This window comes from Carassius gibelio, chromosome A23 (assembly GCF_023724105.1).
Source record: "Carassius gibelio isolate Cgi1373 ecotype wild population from Czech Republic chromosome A23, carGib1.2-hapl.c, whole genome shotgun sequence".
Taxonomy (NCBI): Eukaryota; Metazoa; Chordata; class Actinopteri; order Cypriniformes; family Cyprinidae; genus Carassius; species Carassius gibelio.
Genome location: NC_068393.1, coordinates 14,238,337 through 14,253,675, shown reverse-complemented (window position 1 = coordinate 14,253,675; position 15,339 = coordinate 14,238,337). Strand labels below are relative to the sequence as shown.

The following is a 15,339-nucleotide window of genomic DNA, read 5'->3' as shown; positions in this document are numbered from 1 at the left end:
ATGTGAGCGGCAGGGAGCGAGAGAAAAAAAGCAAAAACACCTTATATGCCTATTAAGAGTCTCTGGTCTGACCACAAAGCCACGTTTAGGAGTCTACACAGAGAGCCAGACAAGCTGCCGGCGCCCTACCCCCCCCCCCCCCCCCACCCCTCACTGGGGCCAGCAGGCCGGCCGGCCGGACAGAGGGAGTGGGGTGAGGGAGGAGGAGCAGGAGCCGCCTCTCCTCCGTCACTGACTGGCTGCAGCTGACGCCTGGGTCAGCTCTCATGTCTGTCCCTCAGATTTAATTAACGGGCCTCTCCGGTGCAAAGCAACCCCATCGCTGCAGTCGGCTTCCTCTTTCTCCGCCTGTCTCGCGACTCCACACTGCAGTCCACCCTCCCTTGATACCATACGACGCTCTGCTCATTCATTTGTTCTGCACTTTTCCAACCTTTTCTTCTCTCATGCTCAACCACATACCCACAGAAGAAGTCAGACTTGAAAGGAAGTAAAAGAGACTGATGGAACAAAAAAAAAAGCTGTTGGAGTCTTGCAGTTAAACATGGAAAAATGAACACTTGCATCTGTTTTGATTTAAGCTTATGTAAGGTCAACCTTAAACATACTGCTACATCCAACATGCTTTATTTTGCAATGTCATGTGGAGAAATGCAAAATATTATAAATGTGTATCACTCTGATCATGTGAAAAACACACTTTCACATGGACCTGTGCTATCCATTCGACCCCTAACCTGGCCCAGAGACGGAGGCTCTCTGATTTCACTGGCAGACAGAATTAGACGCGCTGCGTGATCGGATTGGACTTGTTTACAGACATGAGTCTAGCTGCTTACAGCACCCGTTAAACCTCTTTTAAACACTCAAACTGCCAGATTTTGGTCATCAGCTGCGCTGCAGGTGGCTTCCGCTCTTATTGCTTTGTGTCTTCTCCAATTAAGATTAAGATTAATTGAGCATCTTCCATTCTGGTAATGGGAAATTGTACTGGTCTGGTTTTGAACCCAACCCTTAGATCTCTAGTCTGGTATAAACCTAGTGCCCAGTCAAGGTGATTTGATCCATATTTGGAGCCATACAATTCAGAAATATATAAATTTAAATTTATTTTTATCCAAAGTGACTTACAGTGCATTCAGGCTATCAATTTTTACATATCATGTGTTCCCGGGGAATCGAGCCCCCTACCTTGCGCTTGCTTGCTTGCTGGTGCAGTGCTCTACCAGTTGAGCTACAGGAACACATATAGACTCAGACGGTAGCTTAAGACTTAATTATGATGGGCCAGTGCTACTGTAATAGGATTTAAACACATATATTCACATAAGGCCATTTTACCAGAAACCCATAGGATCATCCATAGTATGACTTGACTGCAGAATTTATTACAACCTATAAAGCTGAGATTAATATTAACAAAAAAAAAATTGTCAAAATGTAAGCAATTAGTAACAGTAATAGTAATTTACAGATTTGAAAAAAAGTATTATTTAATTAAAATAAAATAACATTTAAAATTTATAAATATATAATTACAAAGCAACATAAAACATGTGGTTCAGGCTTATGAAAAAGTATTATTAAAAAAAAAAAAAATAAATAAAGGTATCATTATTATTTCTGATCACATAATATGTATAAGACAAGTTACAATATGTAATTGTAGTTCACACATTTTTTTTGCAAAGATATTTAACAAGTCATTGGTTTAATGTTTACATCATGTTGACAACTTCATGTGTGCTGCACTTGGAAAAGAAATGTCTTTAACTAGAGGGTTGATAAATAAAAAGTTACCTGAATCATATTGTGGTTACATTTTCAAGCTGACTTGTTAAAAATCGTAAAATATCGAGAATCGGTCAACATTCCTAAAAAATAGAGATTTCTTTTGTGCCATATCGCCCAGCCCTAACATACAGACATATTTTTTAAATACTGAAATGCAACATAAATCTTCAAAAATCATTAAAGTGTAATTGTAAAACCAGACAGGTCAAAATTACTCAACCTGTGGGTGACCATGTGGTGCAGAGAACCAATGAGATTAACAGACAGTATGTCCGGTAGTCCTTCTGTTTGGCCTGAGATTAATGACAAATAAAGCTATTTACTGAGAGTAGTTTTAACAGTGGTTTAAGCTGTGTGCTAAGAGAGGCGAAGACAAGAGCATTAAGTAATGGAATGAATATGGCCACAATGGAGCGAGTAATGAGCTTACAGCCCTCAATCATGCAAATTAAACCAAATTAAAATACTAGCACACAGTCATTGTAATTGTCCTACATCAATCAAAGGATAAACCGTGTAAAAACGGAGCATGATGGCAATAAAACAGAATATTACAGACAGAGAAAACCACAGAAGCAATTATAACAATAATTCAAGACTATAGGTCAGACTCTGCACATTTCACAGATTTGACAAGTGTGTATCATAATCATAAAAGCATTCTTGGCTACTTTCAACCAGACCACTTCCTATGCATGACCATGTGTTTTCTTTGGCTCTATAAGTATGTTTTCACCTCAAATCCATGAACTCATGGTTAATAACATAGCAGAACATTTCTAATCTACGATTACGTGTGAATGTGTCTCAGGTGTGCTGTCTCTAGGTGTGTCCTACCTGAGTGTGCGGAGGCGAGACTAAGGTCGGAGCAGGGCTGGCCCTCGGGCATGCCGTGCTGTCGGGTGTGGTGCAGGTTGGAGATGATCGTTGAGAGGTCGCTGTCACGACTGAAAAAACGAAAGCAAAGAAAGGGAAAGGAAGAGGGTGAGAGATATAGCAAGAAGAAGTGAGAGAAAGAGAAAGAGGGAGGGTAAGTATCTCTAGGGATTCCTAATCACAGATTCATTTCACAAAGATTCACACTTGCACACACTCACGCATTTAGCATATCAGGATTAAAAAAATAAATACAAATCCTTACGAAAAAAACTACCAATTCTGTCCAATTAAACTGAAATGATCAAACTTACCGGTTATACATAAGGAGAATGATGCATAAAGTACACAAAAAGTAAACCCAACGTATTTCCACCACAAACAACCTCAACTGAATCAAACACTCCCAGTTTGCACTCCCAGTTTGGTCCCTTGAAGCTGAAACGCTCTCTGCCTTTGGTTCTTTTACCTCGCTTCTGCATTCATTGTCTTTTGGATTTGAAGCGTATAATGAGCGCTGACAGATTCCTGCGTCAAGCAATTTTGAGTTTCATCCAGTCTCATCTTCAACCTTAAGATGCTCTAATCAACACATTCAACTCATAAGCAGTTTATGAGCTTAAAACCAGGTGATTATGGTTTTTATGAACGCCATGCTGAAATCGTTCGGGACTCTGGAGACGCATGAGGCGTGCGGGGGGTAAGTGTAATCTCTAGAGATCTGCCATTTTATAAAGGAAACCCGATGAGTGGCGAATAAAAGTGTCTGGTTTCCCATTCAACATGAGCATGTGGATTTAGAAATTAGAATGGATAATAAAATTTGTATGCAATTCCAGTGATATTTAAGGGAGGATTTATGTTCTGGTGTCAAAAAAGCCTGATATGCAAGCTTGCATGTCAGCTGTTTTGGACAGGGGAAGAAACCAATCAATGTTTCAACTTGATAAAATGTTTCAAACTTTGTCTATGAAAAATATTACATAATTTGATTACATGACCCCAGGTATCCACACTGTATAAGGTCCATTTGGACAGATTTTATTGTATTGTATATTGTAAGTTTTTGCCAGAGCAAAACTGATCCCACAAAGAATCAATGATATCATCTTACTAATATTGATTGATTTAATATATATAAAATGTCATAACATTTCATTAGCTTACACATGAATTATATTCACTCTTTAAATCATTTTATATGTTTAATATTGTATTACCCTTTTTTAATAATGTTTACACGTGAATCATATACACATGAAACAGGGTTAAAGCTCTTGGCAGACAGATAAACTGATCCCAGCCCAGGACCAGAATCCGTGCCGCACTGCACACTTGTCTTCTTCTCATGGGTCGTCTCTTCAAGGCCAACTGAAGGGTTTACAGATTAGAACTGGACAAGGCCGTTCCCTCAACCTCCGTTCCTCCCTCCTTCCCCCTCTCATCCTTCATTAACCCATGTAAGTCCTTCTTGGGCCATGTTGTCTCTATAGAGACTGATAGAAGTGTGTCATGGAAGTATTTGAATGCAATCTGATTACAGCTCTGATCGCATTATAATGCATAATGATTTCAAATTCCCGATTAGCATTTAGCAAATATCAGATGCGTATCTCTCAGAGCTTGGCGGTCTTTGGGGCGCACTAATGTCGAGAGAGTTCTGAGGGACATTTTTATGGGCTGTCACGGCATAGTCTCGCAATCCGCTGTGTTTCTGTGGTGGGCGACGATGTCAAAATGCTAGTTTTACAGTCTGTAGATTACAGGCTGGGCTTCAGTAATGTCAGCCTGCCACACTTTCAGTTGAGCTACAAACAACACAGCACATCCAGGAATTTATTCTCCATGACCAAACTGTGCTGCAAATTCACTTGTCATTTCGAGAATCCAGAAGGCTGACAGAAATGCCACTGATTGACTGTACAACAAGATCAAATGAACAATACTTATACATAACATATACATAATGATACTGTAATTGGGTTAAATGAGCATGAGCACTGTTAAATGCGAATTATTAGAAGTTATGTAAAAAGTATGTTTGTCAAATAATTAGTACAAATAACTGTAAAATCATAATTTAATAAAATATTTAAAATGTTTAATTTTAAAATACTACTCTTATACATTTATATACACACACACACACGCACACACACACACGCACACACACACACACACACACACACACACATATATATATATATATATATATATATATATATATATATATATATATATATATATATATATATATTACACACAATGTAGTGAAAGCACAATCATTCTCTACATTTACAAGAATAAAAATCTATGATCAGAAAACTCATATTTCATTTGAGGCTGGCAAACTCGCAGATAAATACAAAGATAAATGAGACTGAAATAAATCAATAAAATAAACATTAATTCCAAGCAAAGTATGCAAAGTGATTTCACAGAATATGCTACATTTATATAAGCTGCACTATACAAACAACTTAAACAGCTCAAGCTATAGTAGAAAACTATTTTTAAACAGCATTCAGATAAAAATATTATTCAGAATTAGATGTTTGTCTATTTTAATTTGGCAACAGCATTATAAAATATAAAAAACTTGCATGAAACTATGCTACTCTGCACAGCGCAAAGGTCCATTTAACCTTTATCTAGGAAACAACTCTGCCGTTCTCTATAGGTCATCCAAGTTTCCCCATCCATCCCCTTAACAGGGCATCAGTCCAAACAGCAGCTCCATCTTTCAGCTCCCGCTCTGGCAGGTAAGGAAGGCTATTATCCTCGGAGAGAGGCTCTGCAGAGAGCTCACTAAGCAAGGACATTGTTAGCAGGTTAATTAGCACACTTTTTCTGGGCTGTCCCGGTGAGGGCCACTAATGAGGCCTCCCACGACTGGTGGCCAAGGTCATAATCTGCGTCAGGGTTGGAGCTAAGACCTGGCCGCCTGAGTCAGCGATCCCCACACAGGGGAGCACAGGGCGGACCTGACAACTCCGCTTAGGACATGAGCTGCAGCTTATCACGCGCTGAAGACGATCAGCATAATCTCCATCTAAACTGGTCAATACCTCTTACACCTCCCTGTCAACTGCACACTTTGCCCCAGATATGACCCAATGTAAGAGGACATGTGCTGGGCATGACCAAAAAAACACACATGCAACAAACTGATGATTCAATAATGACTAAAAGCCTTGAAAATAACATTTAATACCAAGAAAAAATTTTGACAAAAAAAAAAAAATCCTATGTGAAAATTATTTTAAAGTAGGAAAGGTTCTATATTTTAATAACCTATGGTATATTTTATACACACTGTATCTTGTAAAATCTTAAAAAAATAAAATAAAAAAATAATAAATGTTCTGACCTGTTAGCAGCTATAATATTAAAACTGAGGTGGAAATTCTTTTAGGGCTGGTCAGTATAATAATATACAAAATCTAACTAAAGAAATGTATCAACTGAAAATATGCTATACTGACATTTTACAGTATGTTTTGACACAACAGCCACGCAATTTAGTTTGCGGTTGCAAAGCAATGCTGTCACTTGCTGCATTAATATGGAATTTAACTAATATGCAGTGAGCTTGGTTCTTTTAATCACATTTTAAATAATAAACATTTATGTTGTAAAGTATTTGATTCACTAAAATGTCTAAAACAGGCATTACTATTCTACATGTTTATTTAATGTATAAAAACATTTTGACTGAATTTCTAGCAAATGTAATATTTTCAATATAAAATATAAAAAAATGAATATGTATTATAATATTTTATATTTTTTATATACTGTAAAATATATCCCATTACCATGATATAAAATTGTGGAAATGTCGCTCAGCCCCTGCGGCTGGTGCATGAAGTAAGCGAATATATACATGACGGACATAACTATTGAGTTACACTTGGAGTTATGGTAGCCTTTTTTCCCCCCTAAATAATACCATATATGGAAGGTGCCAAAAAAATAAATCAGAGGCATTCAATGCAGCTTCAGAGTCAGTGCTTTACAACGAAATGAAAATCTGTGACACTGCAACGAACAGCAAAACATCTTTCAGATGCCAGAAAGATAGGGGTCTTTGCATCAACTGTGTTGTTGCTGGTAACAGACACATTTCCTCACCACAGCACTCACATGCAGAGCTGAAAGCACTTCCATCTGTTCTTGACATACGTCTGATACAGGAGCACTAAGCCTAGGAGTATAGGTTTGCGGTTGAATGTGGAGAAAACCAGCTGCACACCTGCACAGAGCTCTGGTTGACTCTGAACTGTGATTCAAGTGCTGCTAAAGGGATAATATCCTGTTATAGGTAGCTGTACGAGGGATTTAAAGGAATAGTTTGCCAACAAAATGAAAATTATTCACTGATAATCTTCCCCTCCAGTGAGCCCTGCTCAAGAACCGCCACAACTGAATCACTGATTCAATAAGCTGAACTCAAGTCAACTCAGCTCAAACAGGATCAGTGAACGAATCCTTCAAAAGGGTTTTGTGAAACGAAATGATTTGTTCACTAATCAGGTAGGGGTGCTCCGATCACGATCGGCCGATCGTTAATGCGCATTTCGTCAGTAAAGCCGGTTTTCTAATCAGCGGTTAATTCCATCAGGTGCGTGATTTCACATAGAGCAGCTGTTACTACACAGAGCCGTTGTTAACTGAGAAGATGGGCCAATAAACGCTGAAAATTAACGTGATTTGCGCATCTTCTCTATTAACAACGGCTCTGTGTAGTAACAGCTGCTCTATGTGAAATCACGCACCTGATGGAATTAACCGCTGATTAGAAAACCGGCTTTACTGAGGAGATACGCATAACGATCGGCCGATCGTGATCGGAGCACCTCTATAATCAGGTATACAGACAGATGTTTATTATGTAGCAATTTATACAGACTATTTATTTTTATGACATAATTATCAACATTTTTAGGCTTTAAAACTGTAGTTCCCATTCATTCTAACTGCAGCTGAAATATTTCTGCAAAATTCAAATATGACTGATTGAAAAGCATCCACTAAATGGCAGGTATTTATGAACTGACTTGACTTAAAGGCACTCAGAGGGCCTTTGGACAGACGTGGTGTTCCTCATGGCAGCGGGAGCGCCGGGGAGGGAAACAGTGCCAGCGCAAGTGCCCCTGCAGTGACACGGGAGACGAGATCTGGCGCCAGATATAGAGGTCACACAGAGAGCTGGCAGACCGGGCATCCTGACGCCAGGGCTTACACCATTACTGACACAGCGCTGATAGTCTCACACTGACACACACACATAAAGTGGTGCCAAACTGAAAGTGGGAAGGCATGTGGAGAGGATGCCTCCTTTTTTACAGAAAGTGACAGACGTTTTGCACTATGAACTGGCACCGTAAAAAAAGGCTAAACATGGTTATTCTGAACACAGATGTCCACTCACATACTGTCCAGTAAAACCAGTAAAAAATGTAACGCTAAAAACTTTGAGGGTATAAAAAAAAATCAATATTTCTCAGATTTTTTTTTTCTTTCTGTTTTTATTCTGCTCACATTCAGACCAAGCAGCCAGGCCTCAGCTAGCAAGGAGAGCAATAAATAAATATCGAAATAGATACATAAATAAATGAGAGTGGAGTGTGTTCTCCTGAGCTTTCCTGTTGTTCCTGCCTTATAAAAGCTGATGGGAGGTCGATAAGCATGCGGGAACCCAGGAAGGTAGAAGTGAAACAAAATATTATTTCGCCACATTGAACGTTGCGGTGTTGGATAATTAGAAAAAGCGAACAGCGGAAAAAGCCTGAGAGCTGTGTGATGTGGTGCAACATCTGTTTAAAGACAGCTGCCCTCTGTAGATGTGACATTAATGACACTGATTAACTCATGTGGTTGAAGAAAAAACAATCAAAGGAGATGCTAACAGGAAAACAACACCTGATTAAAACATCTTCACTGATATAACTTTTTACGTTGCTTGACAGGCAAGGGAAGCGCAGGGAGATGCGTGTTCAATGCTATACGTTTACTTTCTAGCAAATGCTTATACAAAAGTTATTGAAAGCACAATACAGACTGATTTTACATAAACAAGAGGTCTACAGCTACATTCAAAGCTGTTTTATTGTTTTAATATCCCATCCAATCACCTGGATGACTGAAAATATTCGCAGAGATAACGAAACTGCAAACAAAAGCTACAGAACGGTTCACGCCAAGTCTGACGTAAATACACAAAATGAAAGTACAAAATATATTTCACACCAAAACTATTCAATGTCTGAGGGAAATGACAAATTATTCTATGATTAAATGATAAGTTAAATATAACAGTTAAAACGCATTCAAAAATAATGTTTAAAAAAAGATGCATTTAGTGATGCATGTTGTTTTGGATTTGGCCTAAATTGCAGCCCCATGAATTTAGAAAGCATGGGTATAAATTAAAATTGTTGTAGCGAACATAGCAGAATTCATTTGTCCACTTTTCAAAAACAGGGCTTTAAACAATACTAGTTTTCCTGTAAACAGTAAACTGTAGAATGTTAAGACTACAGCCATTCCTTGGGAAGAGCCCTGGACATTCTAAAAGTTCCAGAACTGGAACCCAACCACTAATTATTGCCTTAAGAGAAGGTTCTTTCCAGGAATCCTACAGCATCACGTCCCCTTCCCAGCAGTGTGTTGAGAAACGCTCCAGAACTGCGCAGGGAAATGCTTTAACAAAACAAAAATGAATGGATGGCGCACATGGTCACATCGTATGAAGTAAACTTTTGCATACACATCATTTCCTCCGGCAGACCACACAGATGACTGAATATAAACGATTCTATTAAACCTGTGTGACCGTTCCAAAACCAGCCAAACAAAAACAGCCCCTACGCAAAAAAAAGTTAAGGCATCCTTAACATAGACAATTTCATGCAAGCGGCTGTTCATCATTCTCAGTCATCAGTCTCAGTTCACTTTGGCAAGTACAAAAAAGGTTTGAATGAAAATTGTTCACAACCTAGCTACTAGAAAGTCCCATAAACGTATAACTTATGAGTCTATATTATCTGTGTAATATCCAGTGTTAGACCATATTGGTCTAATTAAAGTTTAACTGTCAGATGAAAATGCCCTTGACTGTACATACCAGCATTTTAAGAGCCTGGCCAGTCACAGAGAGTTAAAGATGCTGGTTTGGGTTAGCTTCGGTCCGGAGGTTTGGACCAGCTGATTTCCACTTCTCGCTAGGCGAGTGCTTACATTCAGGTCCAGACAGCCACCAGGGAAGAGGACGGCACGCCTTGCTGGACAAACGCTTCTAATGCTAAACACAGACAGGTCAGGCCCTTCTCTGAAGAGGCCACAGAAACCCGGGGGAAGACAGACAGTATTTCTATCCACACAGGTGCAACAGTTGTCTGATTTATTTCCTTAGCCTGTCCCTCGTGCTCAAGGGGAGGGTCCACCATTCTGGAATCAACCTGCCTCCTCCTCCCCTACTTCATCTAATCCACTTATGTTTCTGCAGTTTTTTTTCCATCAGTTGTAAATAAGAAAAATAAAAAAAAATTGTGAGAGTGTCCCAATTAAATCAACAATTAAATGGCAGGTAGTTTTACACAAGAGACGAAATTGGTTTTATCGTTACATTAGCAATAACATAATAGATCATATGGGATGGGCAATCTTTTTTGGAGGCTTTTCTTAGCAGACTGTCCTCTGGGTAAGTATACTATCTTATATAATCCATGATGGTTACTCAGTAATGACCCAGACAAGCAGTCAGCACTTCTCAAAGCCCTGGTGTTGACATACCTGACTGTGCACAGGTAGGCTTCAGGAAATGATTGGCATGACCTTGAAGAATAATACTATAACAGACATGACACATCTGCAAAATTCATTGATAAACCAGAACGAGAAAGAGAACGTTTTTTCGGATAGGAGGCCAGTTGATGCATGCCGTTGTCTTTATCAGCCAATTTTACTTACATTTCAAAGATTATAAAACCAAACTTGTTATTCTGTTATTCAGTATGGTATTTAGACTCATACTAGTGCATCATGACCTGAAGACCCTCAACCTCCACATGTAAAATCACTAATATAAAATGAGTATAATAGACCAAGCCAAGCACTACGCTTCAGCCTAAGCACAGCTTGCTTTCTAAAAAAGAAAACCTGCAGGATACAGTAGAACTGAGGACTAATCACCTATAAACCTGCTGACCATTAACATTAATCTGGTTAAAAGATATAGGGAGTCTTCTTTAAGGTGTCAAGGTGTACCAGCTTTTCTCACGGCAGTGGCTGGAAATCCCCTGAAAACTAAACGCGCACTATTACCCAAACATATATTTGTCAGGCCGCATCTAAAATTGTACTTAATTTGTTTTTTTATATTTTTGGGCATGATACTAAAGTAAATTGGGGTAAAAAAGTCTAAGATTCAATAGAAATCTGAGCATCTGGGATTCAAAATCTTTTTTAAACCTGGAATAAACAAAACAAAATTTAAGAATTTAAAAAAAAACTGTAAAAGAGTACACATAAAAGACACATCACAAACAATATTAATAATAAAAATATCAGATTCTTCCCCTGTAATAAATATGTAATTCAATATGATCATCAGGTTTTACACAAACATCGACCAACATCAGTCTCATGCTTTTTGGAACCCCACTGCATATAGTACATATTAGCAGATACATTTGGACTGAAGAAATGGTATGCACACTCTACCACAACACTTATATAAACTGCAATGATGAAGGGTAAATACGAGCAAACGCAAAAAAGAATTCCCCATACTTCACCATCCATTGACTAAATCCAATTTGTTAAGACCCCTCCACAACTCACTTACCCAGTCCAGCTCAATGGAAATTGAATTTCATAGATTGAACATCCCATTATCTCTTTCGGTCAGATCCTCATCTGAGTAAAGTATGGGTGAGGTGAGCGGCCCCGGAACAGAGGAGAGACGCGGCTCCTCGGAGTCCGCCGCCTTTAACAGGGTAAAAGCCCTAGATATTAGTCATAAGTGTTCTTTAAATTCATTAGCATCTTCACGCGCGGGCGTCTGAAGTGTTGGGGGGAGATCACTTTAATAAGTTTAGCTTGCCGGTTCTGGTTCCTGTGCCGTCCTTGGTGTCACAGGGTAAGTGGCTGCCAGCAGATCGGGGGTTGAGTGAAGGAAGTGACCAAGAAAGTCTTGCAGATGAGGGCTTAGGTTTGTACCTGGGCAATCAGGGCTGATCCGCTCCAAGGTAAGAACTCGGAGCCCTTCTTTATTCCACAACACAATCATATTCAAGATGTGCTTGTGAACACATCTGGTGTCTTCAGTGCACAGCACAGTAATAGCACCTTCACATCGCTCAGTTTTGGTGAGTGGTGTTTTTTGTGAGTATGACAGCTAGCTATCATCCTGTGTTAGCTTGCAAGGCTAAAAAAAATGGACTGATCCAGCGATGACCTGCCTATACTGGATGAGGGCATGACCTCGTGTATGTATAGGCTGCCTTGAGATTGATATCCCAACAGTGCTGTGTAATGACCCAAATTTACTGCTTAACACAGTGGGCATAAACCCAAGCCTCTTATACTCAAATGACTCAACCATTGGAATTCATTCTCCATTTAATGCAGAGAAAAAGTCTATAACTGCACGGCTACAGCTATTATGGCACATCTTCACAGGAAAAGAGGTGTTAAACAGAAAGGCAACTAAATAAGTCAAATTATCATTAGACGCATTGGCGGTTGCTCTAAAAAAGCCTGACAGGAGCTAGGGCTAACGGAGACATTTTTAGCAAAAGCCGAATGGCTAATGAGAAAAGAGAATATAGTCTTCTCTTACTCTACTCATTAGAAGCACTGAAGCTTCCTGGAGATTCAACTATCCACAACAGCGCATGCAGACACCGCCAACACAAACTCTCACTGCAAACACCACCAAAACTACTGCTAACACTTCAATTAAAAAAAACTTTGAGTGAAAAATCACCTAAAGACCCTCGGAAGACAGAAAGCCTGCAGTCTCAAAGCAACAGCAAGCTTTAATATGCATGCCCAAGTGATTAAAGAATACTTAATAATAGATCAGAACCTCAAGGCCAAGCTTTTCCACAAGTTCTTTAGTAGAAGAGGAGATGGTCTGACAAAAATGTGGTTCCCCAGACTCACCTGCCAGGGCTGACATCTGCTGGCTAGTTATCACCTGTGATGCATTTAGGCAGAGCGAAAACGCTGGCGGAAAAAGCGTTCGCTTCAGCCACTGTTCTTAGCTCACTGCTGCAACGACTGCAGGCTCATAAGCTTCTTCAGGCTTGTGTGCCAGAGAGGAGGGAGGCCAAACACAGCTCATGAAGATTTAATGAACTCTGAATTCCTTCATTTCCCTCACACTGATTGGAGATGGAGATGTGTAACTTATAGCACATCATTGGATGAGTTGTATTTTTTGTGGATAGCAAATATTAAGACTGTTCCAGATAATGGGAAACTTAATTTTGTCTCATTTAGGTCAAATTCTAAGAGTTTTTTCTTGTTTAGAGTAATTTGAGTAATTGCCTAAGTAGTTCACTAGGTTTTGAAAGTTCTTATGATTTTTTTTTTTTAAATGCATGCCACTTATGAATATTAAAATAAACTTAAATGGCCATTTAAAGAACTAACAAAAAAGTACTTTGATATACCATGATACTCAACTATTTTTATATGGTACTTTCAGGAACTAAAATGGTCCCACCATAGTGCAGCCATAGACTGGCTTTCAAGTGTTTATCATTCACCAGCTGGAAAAAAATGATTTTGAATACTATTGTTTCTCTGTGTCGTTATCATGTAGAGTGGACTTCCCTGTTCTTGTAGAATTAAAAAGATTATTAAAACTTCGTAGTGATCATCCTTGATGTGGACAACACTTTAGTCTATGGTGACCAAGTACTCTCTTGCTTTCCACAGTTTTAAAAGAGCTACAACCAAAATAGAATTGTGCATGCGGTTAAGGCACATGCTGAAATATTAAAGGTGTTCATTTAACTTTAACACAAAGGAAATGAATAAGGTGGCTACTCAAACCGTTCTGAGATCACTTTTTGGTTCATAAGAAGGCCTCGTGTTTATTTCTGTGTGTATCCTGTGGGCTCACAAGCATGGGTATTTTGTTGGCACATCCTGTGTGTGTCTGTAGCGTCTGCCAGAAAAGTAAATGAGTGTATTTGTGTGTGTTAAAGGGTACGTGTGTGTCAAAATAAGGGGCTATGAGGGTAAAGACCTAAGGGGTGTTTAAAACTCTTTGGTGCTATACTGATGTTTGATATGGCTAGCCTCTTTCTGGCAGATTATGGTTGATTTATCAATCCTTGGCACTGGGATTGGCACTCAACTTTTTGCCCATGCACACACTCACACATATATACACACACACACACAACAAATTCTCACCTCTTTCTCATGATAGTATAATGCAGCTCTTCCTGTTTGATGTCTGCATGATCTCCGCTGGCCCGCTCGCTGCCTTCACTGTCGTCACTGCTGAAAACGGAGGCCAGCTCCTTTTTGGGCACCCGTGTTGGCGGCAAGGGGATGGTGCGTTTCTCTGCCAGTCGCCCACGGTTCTGCAGGAGCACAGAGGGGACAGACAGACTGAGACTCTGGGAACAGCCTTCTCTGATTTTACTGGCTTAAGCTGCGGTACAGAGAAATGGCTAATGTCCCCGATCTGTCACACGCTGGTTGAGGTTTCTGTTCCTTTAGGCTGATAAAAAAAACATTCTGAATGGATAACAGTCATTTTCATTATGTTTTTTTTCACATTTGCATTCATGTAATTTGATTGATGAAAGATATAATCTGCAATTAAAATAGCAAAGTTAATAGTGTAAAAATGTAAATAAATAAATACACCAAAAAAAAAAATTATAATAATAAAAAAACATAAATAGACTAATATATTTTATTCTATTATTATTATTTTTACATTACTACCAGTTAATCCTAAATTATAATATTCTAAATCATGGTATGTCACCACATTTAAAGGTCCCGTTCTTCATGATCCCATGTTTTCAACTTTAGTTAGTGTGTAATGTTGTTGTTGTTAGAGTATAAATAATATCTGTAAAATTCTAAAGCTCAAAGTTCAATGCCAAGCGAGATATTTTATTTAACAGAATACGCCCACAAAAAACGACCCATTTGGACTACATCCCCCTAGTTCCTGCAGTAATGATGTCACTAAAACAGTTACATGAATACACAAAAAAAGGGGGCGTGGTCTTGTTGCGCTCCAACGGAGAAGAAGGAAGAGCTGCGTTTGTGTTTCCCATGTCATCGAAACGCTGTTATTTTCATCCCGGACTCCAATCATCTTTGTTTGACCTTCCCAGGGACACTGTACTTGGAGATTAATGGTTACAATTTGTGTTTAACTCGGTTCCCCGAAAATTATAATCCACATGTAAAACTATGTGCAGCACATTTTGCTGAGGACAGCTTGCTGAGGACAACTTCCTCAATCTCAATCAGTTTAAGTCCGGATTCGCATTATTATTCTTGAAAGATGGAGTAGTTCCCTCTTTGTCTGGAGAAGGCGTTGTTTATGGACCACATCCAGTAAGTGTATTTTATTATTTAAGTTGTTGGGTTTAACAGTTTCTATAACTTACTACACAAAGG

General features: G+C 39.0%; 1 protein-coding gene across 2 annotated transcripts in view; it reads right to left on the bottom strand.

The window, feature by feature from the left end:
• Positions 1-15,339, bottom strand: part of LOC127944454 (sterile alpha motif domain-containing protein 11-like) — a 60,787-nt gene that overhangs the window by 28,763 nt on the left and 16,685 nt on the right. For both annotated transcript variants that reach the window (XM_052540374.1, XM_052540373.1), the window contains exons 3-4: positions 14,107-14,279; positions 2,632-2,741 (exon numbers count right to left, since the gene is read on the bottom strand). In XM_052540374.1, the coding sequence (XP_052396334.1) occupies positions 2,632-2,741; positions 14,107-14,279 (283 nt within the window). The remainder of the gene's footprint in view (positions 1-2,631; positions 2,742-14,106; positions 14,280-15,339) is intronic.